The 17,794-nt window shown below is 36.6% G+C and overlaps 1 protein-coding gene across 2 annotated transcripts in view; it reads left to right on the plus strand.

Annotated features, from left to right (window-relative positions):
* Positions 1 to 17,794, plus strand: part of EYS (eyes shut homolog) — a 1,666,475-nt gene that overhangs the window by 779,965 nt on the left and 868,716 nt on the right. For both annotated transcript variants that reach the window (XM_067702876.1, XM_067702877.1), the window contains exon 22: positions 8,014 to 8,138. In XM_067702876.1, the coding sequence (XP_067558977.1) occupies positions 8,014 to 8,138 (125 nt within the window). The remainder of the gene's footprint in view (positions 1 to 8,013; positions 8,139 to 17,794) is intronic.

Raw genomic sequence — 17,794 nt, forward strand, 5'->3', positions numbered from 1 at the left:
AGAAAACTGCTGTATGTAAAAATAAGTAAAATAAGATGCAAAAAAAAAAATAAAGTTGGATGTAAGGAGTGCCAGAAAATAAGGTTGGAGAATTAAAAATATATATATATTTTTGTGAAGGTCTGATCATTTAAAAACGTTAGATAGCCACCTTAAGCAATGCATATAATCCTATGAAAACAGTTAAGAAACAAAACAAGTATTAAAGTCATTTTTACCGTATCAATACATATCTTATAATTGCTAGTTCCATTTATTATGTTGATAGATTAGTATTGATGCTCCAGGTGAAGATTCCACTTGTTTCAGATTTACTTGAGGCCTGGGGCCCTTCTGAAGCAGCTGCAGCATCAAACAAAGTCCCGTTCTGAATGTTGCCCATCCGGTCCACTGTGGAAACGAAAGACCTCAAAAATACTCATCCGCATTGTTGGGTGATAACTCAGAACTTGCTGGTACTTTTGGTGCAAGACTTAGATTCTGGGCTTTTTTTTCCCCCCATATAAAGCAGATTTATTTTAAAATTTCTCAAAATGGAATGAGTTATCACAGTTGGTATAAGCAGTTTGATTAAATAACAATACCAGTAGCTGTCCTTCACTGAATACTTGCTATAAACCTGCACTAAGCAAAATCCTTATGGCCACCACGCCATCCTTTTTTAAAAAAATTTATTATTATTATTTTTAATATTTGAATTTTATTTAATTTATTTTTATAACCAATAAATATTTATATTTTTATAAATAATTTATAACTAATATTTTTTCTTATTAGTTATCCATTTTATACATATTAGTGTATACATGTCAATCCCAATCTCACAATTCATCCTACCCCCCTCCACCACTTTCCCCCCTTGGTCTCCTTACATTTGTTCTCTACATCTGTGTCTCTATTTCTGTTTAGATTCTTCACAGCCAAGTCACAAGAGCACATACCTTGTAAGCAACAAAACAAACAGACTAATTATTAGAAAGTGCTATTGTGCTCTCAGACTCCTGTCCCCTCCCAAGGGCTCTCTCCAGCCAGGCCTCTTAACCACACCAGCACTTTCTACTTCTGAAGTTATTTAAGGAATAATCTCACGCTTGCAGGTCACCCTTCAATCTTTCTTCATTTTTTTCTTCTTTCCTCATTGTCTTTAATAGCACAGTTAGCTATTGTTTGTTTTTCTTTTTTTCAGTATGTTTCCTAATTTGTATCTTGAAATTCACTCTCTGACAGGCAGTTCTATAGTTTTTATAAATGTGTAAAATTATGTAAGTACCACCACAGCCAGTCATGTGGCCACTGCCCTCACAATGTTCTCATGCCACCACTGTGTAGTCAGTCCTTTCCTCACCCCCAACATGAATTCATTTTGATAGGAGTCTGATTTTTTTCTTCATCATTTTATCCTTGAAAAGTTTCCCTGTTGTTGAGCTCTTCTTTCTGTCATATTCTGAATTTTAGATGTTGAAGGCCAAATGTGGGAGGCCTTGAGCACATATTTGTTTAGATAATACTAATTATAGTAACAATATTAGTACATGGACATCCTGCTATTTTACATGTACTCACTTATTCAGTGTTCATAATGACCTTGTGAAGAAGGTATTTTTTTCATCTTATTTTTCCCATGAGGAAATGTAGTCCCAGAGTCTTTGGGTATCCCCCATATCATATTAGTGGCAAAACTGAAATTCACAGCCAGCAAGTCTGGCCTGGTGCTGTACCCTCATTTCTTATGTTCCCCAAAAAGGGCCTGCACTGAATAGCAACTCCCCATAAAGTTTCAATTATGTAGGATGAATAAGTTCCAGAACTTACTCTACAACAATGTACCTATAGTTAATAGTACTGTATTGCATACTTAAATTTCTTTTAAAAGGATACATATCATGTTAAATGTTCTTATGAAAATTAAAAAAAAAATCAAATGGACAGCCCTCCAAAAAAAGAAAAAAAAAAAAAAAAAGACCTTCACCAATAAGGTCCATCAGTGTGTGGCAGCTTAATCACTTAATCTGGATGTTAGCAATTCTAAGCACTGTGAGATATCTCAGGAAGGGGGAACCTCCAGATCTCTCTGATTAGCTCCTATAAAGCTTCCATAAGCAAAAACTGAGAACTTAACACTTTTCTGAGTAGTTAATAGCAATTTGCCTTCTCTGAAATGGCACAGAAAGACACAAATGCTGACTTATTTGGTTTATACTGGTCCCCTCATCTCTCTCAACCATAGAGGAAACCAGCTTTAAATCATGTTGATAATTCTTTCTTATGCTCTGGTCTAAATCAAGCCATTAGCCTTACCTTACATACTTCTGGATGGAAACCTACCTTCCCTAGGTATTTACTTCTATCCTTAAGTTAGTTAAGTACCATAAATTATTGCCATTTTTTACTCTCATCAGTTGTGGAAATCTTCCCTAAGTTCACATCATGTGGCCAATTTTCAGAATGTTCTTGTCTTCATGTAACAGCTCTTCCTCCATGGTTGTCATCTTGGGTGCCTCCTCCAACTGCACCTCAAGGTTTGTGATTTTTGTCTTTTTTCTCCCTTCCCCCTTCACTGTAGTCAAACAACTGCTTGACTCCTGCAACTTTCTGAACAGAAAAAAGTTTGAAAAATTAAATGTTGGTTTCTTCGCCACACGAATCTGCAAAACACAACTGAAATTTAAACTGGGTATAAGTAGGTTAGAAGACTCTGTTCTTTAGTTTTGTTCCAGGAAACCCCATCTGAGCAGTTGTATTCGGCATATCTTGGAAAAGCACAGTCCATTTGTGATTCTGATCCATGAAGGGCCATAGTTAGCATGGGGCCCTCTCCCTCTCCCTCTCCCTAGGCAGATACCCTTCCCTCCAGGCTAAGAAGGGGCAGTGTCTGACGAGTGGAGCACAGGTTGGATCCCAGACCTCACCCACCCTCTCTGCACGAGGTCTTTGTCCAGTACAAGACAGTATTGATCACAGAGCTCATCCTCTGCGTAGGCAGTAAATCCAATGACCGGTGAGCTCTTTTCCATTGAAGTATCAATACAAATATTCAGATTATTTTACAAAATAAAATGCACTTATGTTTTGGCCTAAGTACTCCCATTTATAGTGTTACATAAAAGTGTTTACTACTCAGTAAGTTTACCAGTATGAGCAAGCTGACAGTTGGAAGATCTCTGTATTGCAAATGTGAATGCTTCTCCCGGAATTGTTCTCAATCCCTGGGGCAGTCACTGTGCTCAGACACTTTTTTCTTTTTTCTTTTTTTTTTTGCCGTACACGGGCCTCTCACTGTTGTGGTCTCTCCCGTTGCGGAGCACAGGCTCTGGACACGCAGGCTCAGCGGCCATGGCTCACAGGCCCAGCCGTTCCGCAGCATGTGGGATCTTCCCGGACCAGGGCACGAACCCGTGTCCCCTGCATCAGCAGGCGGACTCTCAACCACTGCGCCACCAGGGAAGCCTCCAGACACTTTTTATACTCAGGAGGGGTGCAGTCGTGTTTGTATAGGTAATAATATAAACTGCAGACACATATTTTGCCCTTAAAATAGCATTATTCATTTTGAAGCAGAAATGCTGCATTGTCCTTGGGGCAAGAAAACTGAGAAACAAATACATATGCTATCTGCCACCCATGCTCACAATTATTAAGTCAGGGATAGGCTTTTGTATTTAGAACAAGAGATATAGAATGATTTTTCCTTTTAACTAAGAACCATGAAAAGTGAAATAATCTCTAATATGAGAGTATATACTATTATATTTTCATGAAGATATGGATGTAAAAATCAATTTTACATATTCTAAAATTAGACTAAGAAAAAGAGAGAGACTTCATTTATGTTATCCAATTACTACATATTATATTAACTAGTAAGGCAGAATTATTTTCAGTTTAGGTTTAATTTTATTTTCCCCAGATTAGATGAAAATCACTTGGTGCTGAGACGGAAAATGAAATGAAAGTAAAATATATAAATCTTTGAAATAGTGACTTTTATTTTCATTAATAAGCTCAAACTATTACAACTGCTATTTTATAGCAGAGAATGGTAGTGTTAAAACTGGTCAGTGTTTCTAGTCATGTATATTGATGTATTTAAAGATTTGTTTTGTTCATCACCTTAAAAATTAGTCTAATTTGTTATTTTTATTATAATTTGACATCTAAAATCATCTTTTTTTACATGTGCATTATTTGACAACATTCATTCTATAAGCATTTATTTATTTTTATCATATGTCAGATATTAGAGTAGTACTATGAGTTTAACACCACAATGATTTGATCACTTTTTCTGAATTGCTAGTGAAAACTTTTGGTTTATTGATTTTAATCACCAAACAGTATTTTTTTAGCATCTGGTTACCTTATTACAAATGGACAGCAAATCTATATGGGACGCAAAGATGTTTTCTTCATCTCTGTGAGTTTTTCTTTTTTCAGTCTTACTTACTGGAGTTTAATTTGCCTGTTTTATAGTCCCTTATTCTGTTTCCATTTTCTGGCCCACACCAGTACAAGGACATTTATCTTATTTATTTTTGATAGTGTTGACTGAAAAAAAACGCACAGCCTAAGAATTGAGTATCATGTTTTATTCGGTGGACTTGCTGAGGACTTAAGCCCAGGAGGCAGCCTCTCAGATCTCTCTGAGGGACGGCTCCCAAGAGGAAAGGAAGGAGCTAGGATATACAAGAGTTTTTGCAACAAAAACCGTGTATTCAGAACATCAAAAGATTACTGTTAATTAAAGAAAAAACAGACATCTCAGGTTAATGGATTTAGTACTTTTCTATGTATGGGAAGACACCAGAATCTGAGCTCATTGAAATCATTCTTTGACATGCACCTCAACTATCTAGTTTGCTAGAGAGTAATCCTGTATCTTGTTTTCTCCATTCTGAATTCCCTCAAGGTGCACAGTTGGTGGTGGCCACAGTGGCTGCTGGCTTAATGGCTGTAACACTTTGTTTACTGATACGGCAGATGACATTCTTTGCCCACAGTAGGTATGATTGACACTCAGCATCCATTCCTGTTTATTGTGGTTTCTGTACTGCAGAGGCAAGGATGTTAAAAACTACAATATCTAAACTCCCTTGAAATTGAAATTGTAAATATAAATTGAGTTCCACCAATATAAACATACATGAAATCTGGAGGATATGGTGAAGGTCTTTTCTGGGTGTCTTAGCAGTTTCATCTGGTGGAGAAGGTCATGGACATGTGGGGTTTTATGCCGCAGATTTCACTATTGAATCAAAGACTGTGTATTAAAAAGCAGGACTGGCAGAAAGACTGCAATTTTGTGTTGAGTCACCAGCTTCAGGGAGAGGTAGCTGGGGAGGAAGTGGTGGCAGCTCTTGGGTACCCAGCTTCCCTCAACTAGTGCAAGGGGATCTTGAACTCATTCAATGGTGGCTTTTATGCTTCCTACTTTCCTGCTTACGACTGAGGTGTCATCTCCCAGAGAGTCAGATCTGTGGTTCTAGAAGTGACCCATACAGCCCTTCCTTCTAATAAATTTGGAGTGTCTTATTCTGTTATTAAGGCCCCTTTTGCTTAGAAACCTAGAGTGATTTCTGTTTCCTGAGCTGAACCCCTACTAACTTTTATTCTATCCTATTTTCTTGATTTTGACCAAGACATCCTTACTGTTCCCCTCAGCTTAACTAAACTTTAGACAGACTTCTTCATGACTCCATGGCACACTCTCTCTTTCTTTACAGCATTCACTTTAGAAAACTCGTAATTGTAAATTCTTCTCCATCCCATTGATGTTGGAACTTTCTTGCAGGCTTTGCCAATTTTACAACCCAGGAATGTCTTTCTCAAGGACCTGAAAGTCAGCACTTTGATGGAACCATAGAAGGAGGCAGTGCCCCTCTCTCCCCTCCAGAGAGGGGTGTGTCTAATGTCAATGAGTGACCATTAGCCACACAGATGGCCTGAGCACACTGACCAACACCCCCAGCCCAATATCCACCAGCATTTTTCCACTCGTTCATCCCAACACTTGAAAACCCTTCCACCTACATTTGGTTCAGTGCAGTTGTGTTCCATAGCTCTCCCTTAATTCAATAGTCTTTTTCTTTTATTGTAATACTCTTGAATAAAAATTTCCTTGTCTTTTTACTGGTCTGGTGAACTCTTTTTCTTTCCCTGTTCCTATCTTATGGTTTAGAGTTTGTAATATCCTTCACAGTACTAGAAGGAAGAAGAAAGCTACATTATTATTCTTAATTGTTTAAAATATATTGTGGACTGTTTTATTCAATCAAAAGAATATACAAGCAATGTATAATGTATATTTATTGTATAAGATAATATAATAAACGTTGTGTACCTTCCATCTGCTTCAAGAAATAACATTAGCAATGAGTTTAGCCTTCTCGATATCCCTCTCTGAACACATTAGTATCTCCCGCCTTGCAGAAACAATTCTGAATTTTATATTCAACATCCCTTTAGTGTTCCTTAGCATTTTATTATATGTGTAGGTATCTCTAAGTGATGTTATTAAGTTTGTGTGTATTTGACTTTTATAGGGACAGTTATCAGAATGTAAGTGTTTTTACAGAATTTGCTGTTATGCAAAACAATATGTTTGTAAGATTCAACCATGTGAATGACTGGTTGTGGTGGTTTTTATAAGCCCTCCAAAAATATTTTTCCTGAATCACCTCTTATAGCCTGATGAACAGAGATGCCCACAGGATGTTCACTACATGACAGAACATTACAAAGTCGAGAGTCATGGACTGGTCTTTGGGCAGCTACTTCTAACTTTGATCTGGGTCCTCCAAATCTCTTAAACTTGCCTTTTTATTTTTCTTCTTATAATGTGGTATTGCACAGAAATCACTTCTAAACACCTCAGAATACTTATTTAATTGTTCTCATACAATTTATCAGGGAGAATGGTGAGAATATATTGCTAAGTAGGAACAAGAATAAGACTGAATTTCCCACTAGCCAGAGTTCAGATTAAATGCTGTGGGATAATACATAGACAAATAAAGTTTAAAAAGTTGCTTTAAAGTTCACTTAGGTCATCAAAGAGTAGCGACAGCTGTTTCTGTAGACCTTTCATCCCTATGTGGAATAGTATATTCAGCTTAACATGTTCTTAAACATACTGATTTATTATAAATAGTTGCCCCATAAGAAAGAATCAATGGTTTCACACTGCTTCTAATATGCACCCAGTAAACCACAGCTCGGATATTGTGTGTGTAGCTTAGCAATGTTGGTGCTGGTTTAATGTTAAAATTCTGGAAAATATCAAACAGAAGACAAACATGCTGTGTTTTAGTGTGGAAAATTAGATCTCATGTTTAAGGAGAATTCTTACAGCCAATAGTCAGCTGAACAAAGACATAAGATTTGTATTCTTTAGAACTACAGCTTAAGAAATACTAACTATAAAACACTATGAGTATTACAAGAAAACATTTCACATTGAGGAATCTGTAGTAATTGCTTTCCTTTGAATTTAAGATTCACTTTAAATGGAATTATGGGGTGTGTTTATTCCGTTGTCTTCTACGTTATCTATTCCAAAGGAAATATGTAAAGAAATTTAGATGTGGAATGTAGAATGGCACCAAAGGTACAATCTGAAACTTTATTTTACATATACTTGCTTCCATTTCTACACACTGTATGATTTTAGGGCAAAATATTTGTCTTCTCTTAATTTAATTTTTCCAGTTAAGAAATAGAGATAATAATAATAGCTACTTGATAGAATGATTATAAAGAGAATTGAAAAAATTTATATTAAATACCTAGCACTATTTTAACATAGAGTAGGAGTGTATATAAACTATATACATGTATATATGCTAGTCTCCTTACTATTATTATTATTAAGAATTGAATTATTATTAAGCTATTCTCCTTACTATTATTAAGAATTGAATTGAAACTATATATATATGTGTGTATATATATAAGCTATTCTTACAACTATTATTATTATTAACAGTTGAATCTCTGCTTTGTTATTGTGTTTAACAGGAAGTTCAGGACATCCCTGTGAGAAAGAACTTTATGAGTGCCTTTCCAACTTACATGTTCATGGAATGTGCAGAGGAAGTGAACCTGACGAAGGCTTGCCATGTTTATGCACACCTGGACTTGTGGTAAAACTTACTGATGGGTTTTGTTGTGATATATTTTTTCATCGTCTTTGAACGAGAGGAAATACTGGAATGTTGCATGGTGACAAACGGAGGTTGGAGACGTTCCTCTCAGTACCTCTCTCCTTCTCTGGCTGCACTTACTGTGCTTTTCTCACCATTCCCCTTCCTTCTTCCATCCATCACATGCACCCTCAGCCCTTCCTATCAGGAGAAAAGCATTCTGAGAGACTGATCTATACAAAGGTGCAAGTGACCAAATGCATTAAAACATTAAAGGGCAAGGAATTCTTATATTTGAGCAAAACATTTTTCTTTTTAATGCCAGAGAGGAATTACTTAATACCATCAGGGTATTGGCAGAACCTCCATTTTGCTCAAGGACATAGCACTGCTACAGGGCTGAGCTCAGAATATTGTGTGTCTGGGGAGGATGAATCTCCTTCTTTGGCAAATTTGAACAGGTGACTCCATTAGCACTAGAATAGACTTACCTGGTAGAAATATCTCTATTAAAAGACCGCTTTTGACCACAATCCTTTATTAAAGCTGGCCGCAGCATATGAATATATCGATAGTAAGGGAACAGCAATTGTCAAGACTGTGTTGCCAGGAATTCTAAATGTATATTTATAAAATGTATATATATATATGTATAACTAAATCACTTTGCCATACACCTGAAACTACCACAACATAATAAATCAACTATACTCCAATATAAAATTTAAAAATAAATTGTTTTTATTTCCCTCATGGTGCAGTGGTTAAGAATCTGCCTGCCAAGGGAGGGGACAAGGGTTCGAGCCCTGGTCCGGGAAGATCCCACATGCTGCGGAGCAACTAAGCCCATGCGCCACAATTACTGAGCTTGCGCTCTAGAGCCCGCAAGCCATAACTACTGAGCCCGCATGCTACAACTACTGAAGCCTCCATGCCTACAGCCCATGCTCTGCAACAAGAGAAGCCACCAGAACGAGTAGCCCACACACTGCAACGAAGAGTAGTCCCCACTCGCTGCAACTAGAGGAAGCCCGCATGCAGCAATGAAGACCCACCACTGCCAAAAGATAAAAAATAAAATAAAATGAAATTTTAAAATAAAACATATAGGGGCTTCCCTGGTGGCGCAGTGGTTGAGAGTCCGCCTGCCGATGCAGGGGACACGGGCTCGTGCCCCAGTCTGGGAAGATCCCACATGCCGCGGAGCGGCTGGGCCCGTGAGCCATGGCCGCTGAGCCTGCGCATCCGGAGCCTGTGCTCCGCAACGGGAGAGGCCCCAGCAGTGAGAGGCCCGCGTACCGCAAAAAAAAAAAAAAAAAAAAAAAAAAACCTAATTAAAATAAAACATATATATTTATAAATTTGATTAATAGATGGACCAGTCTTAACCAAGATTAAGGCTAAATAATTAGAGAGGGTATCCAGTCAGGTGCAGTATTAAGGAATCACATGTCAAGGAAATGTGAGGCCTGGCCAGTGCTGAAGAAGGATGCCCAGGTATGAATGGGGCAGAGGACTCCTCAGAGCTGGAGGATCAGAAGCAGGAGTCTCCGGAAGTGGTTAAGGAATTGAACAGAAAAATGGTTGATACCTATCACTGGAACACAAGAATTTGAGACAGCCTGGGTATAAGTCCAATCTGTCTGAGAGGGACATGGGTAAACTAAAACAGAATCATTGTTTTCCTTTCTCTGAGAATCCTCTAGTCCAGGCTTTGCCTTGGGGAAAGAATTTTCCCTTAGTGACCACAGGAGGATGATCTTTGAGGAAGAATTTCAGGCACTCTGACAACAGAGTGTGGGAGGTATTCAGTGCCAAGAAATTATTTTTGTATCACCTCAGATTACATCAATAATAGCTTCCTCAAGGAGTCAGTAGAAAGAGAAGAAGACTGAACTCTATCCTTTATTTAAGTAAATTCTTCTGCTAATGCAACTGGTATATAGAAATCTAAATAACTAGAAAAGAAATGATCATTTTATAGATTTTTTTGTTGAACAAGAAGAATTTACTACCAAATATCTTTAAAATTCCTTTGAGGTATATGTTGACAATGTAAAAAATATCCTGAAAAACATATAGTTTTATAAAACCAGAAGTCTACTAATTGGAGGGAACTGTTACAGATATAATAAACCTATATTTTACTATGGCAATTAACAAATAAATTTGAAATGGATATTCTTATAGCCACTGTCTCAAGTATTGAAAGCTAAAATAAAACTAAAAACTTACAATCGTAAGATATACTGTGTGGGTAAATCCTATAAAAATATAAGGGGGATTCTATTTTTGTTAATGTGTTTGATATGTTCTAAAATGAACGGATAAAGATAGAGGAAACAATTTAGTGAAAAAGAATTTACAATTTATGTTGTACCTGTCAATGTTATAGCAGTATATAGACATTTTAAATTAAATATGACTTAAAGATATACCCTTGAAAATAGGATGTAAATTATTAATTGGAATTTCAAAAAAAAATGTTTTGCTCAAATATAAGAAAATCAAATATAAGATTTGCAAATATTGTCTCTCATTTAGTAGGCTGCCTTTTTTACTTTGGTAGTTTCCTTCACTGTGCAAGAGCTTTTTAGTTTGATGTAGTCTCATTTGTTTATTTTTGCTTTTGTTTTCCTGGCTTGAGAAGACAGATCCAAAAAAATATTACTAAGACCTATGTCAAAGGGTGTACTGCCTATGTTTTCTAACTAAGAGTTTTATAGTTTCAGATTTTATGCTTAAGTCTTAAATCTATTTTGAGTTTATTTCTGTATATGGTGTGAAAAAGTGGTCCAGTTTGATCTTTTTGTGTAGCTGTTCAGTTTTTCCACCACCATTTATTGAAGAGGTTGTTTTTTCTCCATTGTATATTCTTGCCTCCCTTGTCTTAGATTAATTAACCATGAGTGTGTGGGTTTATTTCTGGGCTCTCCTGTTTCATTGAGCTATATGTCTGTTTCTGTGCCAGTACCATGCTGTTTTGATTACAGTAGCTTTGTTGTATAGTTTAAAATCACAGCACTTGATATTTCCAGCTTCATTCTTCTTTCTCAATATTGCTTTAGCTATTTGGGATCTTTTGTGTTTCCACACGAATTTTTAGAATTATTTGTTCTAGTTCTGTGAAAAATGCCATTGGTATTTTGATAGGGATTGCATTGAATCTGTAGATTGCCTTGGGTAGTATGAACATTTTAGCAATATTAATTCTTCCAATCCATGAACATTGTTAAACTTTATGTGTATTTGTGCTTTCTTCAGTTTCTTTCATCAGTGTCATAGCTATTGGAGCACAAGACTTTTACCTTGTTGGTTAGATTTATACAGAGGTAACTTATTTTTTATTCAATTTTAAAGGGATTGTTTTCATCATTTCTCTTTCTGATAGTTTGTTATCAGTGTATAGAAGTAAAAGAGATTTCTGTATATAAATTTTGTATCCTGCAATTTGCTGAATTTATTTACTAGTTCTAATAGTCTTTTGATTGTGTCTTTAGGATTTGCTATATATGTATCATGTCATCTGCAAACAGTGACAATTTTACTTCTTCCTCTCCAATCTACACTTATTTCCTTTTCTTGTCTGATTGCTGTACTTAGGGTTTCCAACACTGTTGAATAAAAATGGTGAGAGTGGGCATCCTTGTTGTGCTCCTGATCTTAGAGGCAATGCTTTCAGCTTTTCAACATTAAGTATGATGTTGGCTGGGTATTTCTTATATGTGGGCTTTATTATGTTGAGATTTGTTCCCTCTATACAGTTTGTTGTGGATTTTTTGTCATAAATGGATGTTGAATTTCATTGGAATCTTTTTCAGTATCTATTCTGATCATTGTATAATTTTTATTCTTCTATTAGTTAATGTGATATATCACATTGATTGATTTGTGGATATTAAACCATTCTTGCATCCCTGGGATAAATCCACTTGATTGTACTGTAGGATCATTTTAATGTATTGTTAAATTCATTTTGCTAATATTTTCTTGAAGACTTTTACATCTGCATTCTTTAGTGATATTGGCCTATAATTTTATTTATTTCTTTCTTTGTCTGGTTTTGGTATCAGGGTGATGCTGGCCTCACAGAATGAGTTTGGAAGAGTTCTTTCCTCTTCAGTTTGTTTGTGTAGTTTGAGAAAGATAGGCATTAACTCTTCTCTGAATGTTTGGTAGACTTGTTTTTTGGGAGTTTTTTGTTCTGTTTTGTTTAAATTTCTGACTCAATTTCATTACTAAGAATTAGTCTGTTTTGTACTTTCTATTTCTTCCTAATTCAGTCTTGGGGGATTATACTCTTTTAGGCATTTGCCTTTTTCTTCTAGGTTGTCCATTTTATAGGCATATAATTGTTTGTAACAACCTCTCATGTGGTGTTGGTTGTAACTTCTCCTCTCTAATTTCACTTATTTAAGCCCTCTATTTTTATTGATAAGCCTGGATAAAAGGTTATCAATTTCATTTATTTTTTCAAAGAAGCAGCTCTTAGTTTCAATGATCTTTTCTGCTCTTTTTTTAGACTCATTTATTTCTGTTCTGATCTTAATCATTTCTTTCCTTCTGCTAACTTTGGGTTTCTTTGTTTTTCTTTTTTTAGTCCCTTTAGGTGTAAGATTATGTTGTTTTCTTTATTTTTCTTGTTTCCTGATGTAGGCTTGTATTGCTATGAACTCCCCTCTTAGAACTCCTTTTGCTCTGTCCCATAGATTTTGGATCCTGTGTTTTTGTTTTCATTTCATTTCTACAGGTATTTTTTTTTTATTTCCTCTTTGATTTCTTCAGTGATCCATTGGTTTTAAACTCCAAGTGTTTGTGGTTTTTGCAGTTTTTTTTTTTTTCTTATACGTAATTCTATTCTCGTGGTATTGTGTTCAGAAAAGATGCTTGGTATGATTTTAAACTTTTTAAGTTTTCTGAGACTTGTTTTGTGGCTTAGCATGTGATCTATCCTAGAAAATATCCCATGTGCACTTGAATATGTATAGTCTGCTGCTTTTGGTTGAACTATTCTATAGATAGCTATTAAGTCTGTTTGATCTGATGTATCATTTGAGGCCAATGTTTTCCTACTGATTTTCTGGCTGGATGATATGTCAATTTATGTAAATGGGGTGTTAAAGTCCCCTACTATTATTGTGTAACTGTTAATTCATTTCTTTATATTTATTAATATTTGCTTTATGTATTTAGGTGCTCCTGCTTTGAGTGCACATAGATTTAGAATTGTTATATCTTCTATTTTATTATTATGTAATGTCATTCTTTTTCTCATCTTACAGTCTTTGTTTTAAAATCCATTTTGTCTGATATAAATGTTGTTACCTCAGTTTTCTTTTGATTTCCATTTATGGGGAATACCTTTTCCCATCCCCTCACTTTCAGTCTGTGTGTGTCTTTAGATCAGAAGTGAATCTCTTGCAGGCAGCATATATATGGGTCTTGGTATTGTATCCAATCAGCCATTCTGTATTTGATTGGAGCATTTAATTCATTTACATTTAAAATAATTATTAAAAAGTATGTACTTATTGCCATTTTGTTCTTTTTCTTTTATTTCCCTTTCTTCCTTTGCTCTCTTCCCTTATGATTTGATGACTATCTTTAGTGTCATGTTTGGGTACCTTTCTCTTCTTTATGTGTATATCTATTATAGATTTTTGGATTCTGGTTACCATGATTTTTATATATTACAACATAAATAATAATTTTTAATTGATGATCTCTTATTTTGCAACATGTTTTAACACCCTGCATCTTTACTCCCTCTCCTTACATTTAATATTTTTAATATCATATTTTACATCCTTCTTGTTTTGTGTATTTCTTAACTACTTATTGAGGATATAGATTGCTTCATTGCTTTTGCCTTTTAACTTTCCTAGTAGCTTTATAAGTGTTGCTCTACTATTGTTATTGTATATTTGCATTTACCTGTGAGATTTTTCATTTTGTAATTTTCATATTTACAGTCATCGCCTTTTCTTTTTCACTTAGAGAAGTCTGTTTCACATTTCTTGTAGAGCCAGTTTAGTGGTGCTCAACTCTTTTAGGTTTTGCTTGTCTGTAAAACTCTTTATCTTTCCTTCAAAGCTGAATGATACCCTTGTTGGGTAGAGTTGGTTGGAAGTTGTAGCCTTTAATCACTTTAAAAATATAATTTCTCTTCCTTATGGCCTAGAAAGTTTCTGCTGAGAAATCAACTTATAGTCTCATGGGAGTTTGTATGAAACTAGTTGCCTTTCTTTTGCTACTTTTAAGATTCTTTCATTACCTTTCATTTATGTAATTTTAATTAGAACATGTCTTGGTATGAACCTCTTTGGAGTTATCTTGTTTGGGACTCTCTGTGCTTCTTGGACCTGAATGTTTGCTTCCTTTCCCAGGTGAGGGAAGTTTTCAGCTATTATTTGTTCAAATAAGTTCTCTGCCCCTATTTCTCTCTCTATTTTTCTTTTCTGGGACTTCTATAATGTAATTGTTAGCATGCCTGGTGGTGTCCCATAGGTCTCTTAAACTATCCTCATTTATTTTAATTATTTTTTCTTTTTTTCTGTTCAGTTTGGGTGATTTTCACTACTCTGTCTTTCAATGACTGATCTGTTTTTCTTATCTACTCTTGTTTCCTCCTAGTGTAGGTTTTATTTTATTTTCCAGCTGTGTTTGGTTCTTCTATATATTTTCTACTCTTTGTTGAACTTCTCACTGTGTTCATCTTTTCTTCTCCCAAGTTCATTGGGCATCTTGATTATCATAACCTTGAACCCTTTACTGGGCAGATTGTTTATTCTACTTCATTTAGTTCTTTTTATGAGATTTTGTGTTATTTATTTTTTTGGAACATATTTCTCTCTCTCCTTATTTTACCTAATTCTTTGTGTTTATTTCTATGTATTAGGTATTTTGGTTATGTTTACCAATCTTGGAGAAATGATCTTATGTCGGAGTCATCCTATGAGGCCCAACAGCATGCTTCCCTCTGGTTGCTAGAGTCACATGCTCTAAGGCTGCCCCCTGTGTGGGCTGTGTATCCCCTTCTATTGTGGTGGGCCAAGAACTTGGGGCTTGTTGATAGATGGGGCTAGATTCCAACCCAGGTGGCTGTGAGATTCTGCCTCATTTCATGTTTACAGGCCACTGGAGGATAGGGCCAGGTCTCTACACAGCTGGCTGTGTGGATCCAGGGCTGCAGGTCTGGTGCTAGCCCTTTTTTGGGTGGGGCTGTGTCCTCATCTAGCTGGCTATCTGAACTGGTGGGGGGAGGGCTTGACACGTGGCTGGTGCAGGTCACTCATTGGTGGGGCCATGCCCCTGCATGGCTGGCTGTGTGGACCAAAGGGTCAGAGGGACACAGGGCTGGTGCTGGTCCACTGGTGGGGAGGTATGCCCTTGACACAGCGTAGTGGGAGGATTCCAAAATGTTGCCTGCTAGAGCTTGTGTTCACATGATAGAATGACTTTCAAAAATGGCTGCTAACAGCACCTCCATCTCCTGTGGGTGTCTCAGTTTGCCTCCGGCCTCTCTGGGAGACTCTACAAGATCAGTAAGTGGGTCTAACTCAGGCTTCTCAAACTATAGTCTCCATGCTGGGACTCAGAGTGTGTGAGATTTTGTGCATATACTTGAAGAGGAAAATCTCTGCTCCCTCAGCCCTCTGGGTCTCCCATATGCAAGACCTGCTGGTTTTCAAAGCCAGACTCTCTAAGGGCTCATACCCCAAGTGCAGGATGTCTGGGCGGGGGAACCCAATATGTGGTTTTATCTCTTGCTTTTTGGGGCAAACCTCTGCAGTTGTGATATTCCTCCTGTGTGTGGGTCACTGACCAGGTGGGTCTGGGTCTTGACCATACTGCATCTCCACCCCTCCTACTTTTCTCCTTTTGGCTCCTTCTTTATGTTTTTAATTGTGGAAAACCTTTTCTGCTAGTCTTCATGTAGTTTCCATGGTTAGTTTCTCTGTATTTGTAATTTTGAGGTGTCTGTGGGAGGAGTTCAAGTTCTTCTTTCTCTGCCATCTTGGCCACACCTTTGACAAAACTGTTTTAGAAACAGTTATGGCAAATGTGTAAGACTATTGTACAATTGCTTTTTAGATTTTTTTCTTCCTTCTCCAACTAATCCTGAGAGTAAATGGGACATAAATAAATAAGACTCATAATCATGGCAAAAAGTCAAACTTCATTGGTATCTTAAAGAATGTCATTCACAGAATAATATAGAATTTCAGAGAGGCTTAAGGAATAACGTAGTTAGTAGGATTGGAGGATAGGTAAATTGAATCCATTAGGAGTAAGGATTAAGTGCTCATATAGAGCTTAGGTGAACATGGAAGCAGTGGGCATAGGGAAGAATTGACAACTCACAGAAGGGGTAAGTCAGAATAGATGGGAAGAGACTAAATCTTGCATCAGTTATCACATTCTAGTATAATATTTGCTTGTTTCCTTATTTATCTGTCCACACTGACAGATTTCAAGCTCTTGAAGAGCAGGGATAATTGTAGCATCTTTGAGAGAACAAAATATAATACATATGTTTTAAATTTCATTATCATTGTTGAGGGTTTTTTTTTTTTTTGGAGTTCTTATCATATTAATCATAATAGTGTTAAGTTCCTAGTCTGAACATTACAAAGTCTCTGCCATATCTGAGTCTGATTTTGGTACTTTCTTTGTCTCTTCAAACTGTGTTGTCTTTTAGCATGCCTTGTAGTTTTATAGTTATAACCACACATGGAGTGCTGGATAAAAATAACTGAGATAAAGAGGTGTTTAGTAAGAGACTTTATTTTTGTCTAACTAGGAGTCAGGCCATGTTTACTGTTTTCTCTGGCTATGGGTGCCAGAGGCTAAAATCTGCTGATTTCCTTGTTTTCTCTCCTCTGTAATCACTGGGCTTCCTTAGAGACTTCTTCTTAAATAAATCTGATCTGTGCAGTTCTTTCCATTGTAGTCCCTGTTACTGTAAGGGAGCCCTATTGATGTGGGTGAAGTGGGAGAGTAGGGTCTCAGTCCCTTTGGGAGCCTGTGCCTCAACTCTGGGCTGTGAGCTTTACATGTGCTTCTCAACCTCCCCTTCTTAGGTGTGACAAGAAAGCTTCAAGAGTCTGGAGATGGGAATATTGATTAACCATTCTGGCAAAAGTTTCCTTTGGAGTCAGGCCTTGTTAAGGAGAACAGAATGCCCTGGAAGTACTTCAGAACAGCTATTCTTCCCCCGCTGTTGGAAGCACAAAGGGATTTTTCTCATGTATTTACGATGAAAACCTGGTGGAACTCCTGGAGATAAAATTTAATGAAAGTACAGGGGATTCCCTAAGATCTCCCCCACTGCCCCGGAGTGTTTAACTCTCAAGCTTGTACACAGTAGGCCTCCAACACTTTGTCAATTATGGTTTTTCCGACTGTGGCACTGGCTCCAGCAATGGTTTCTGCTCTGCTATGATTCTCTGTTTCTGCCTTACTGTCTGTCCAGTTCTGGGGGGAGGAGTTTGCCCTGTGACCTCAGTTGTACCACAAATCAAAGAAAAGTTGTTGTTTTTGTTTTATCCAGCTTTTTATGATTATGAAGAAGGGAGTGATAACTTCTAAGCTTCTTACACACTGGACCAGAAACGAGAAGTCTTGTGATTGTTTTAAGAATAAAATAACCTATG

Source organism: Pseudorca crassidens, chromosome 13 (assembly GCF_039906515.1).
Source record: "Pseudorca crassidens isolate mPseCra1 chromosome 13, mPseCra1.hap1, whole genome shotgun sequence".
Classification (NCBI taxonomy): domain Eukaryota; kingdom Metazoa; phylum Chordata; class Mammalia; order Artiodactyla; family Delphinidae; genus Pseudorca; species Pseudorca crassidens.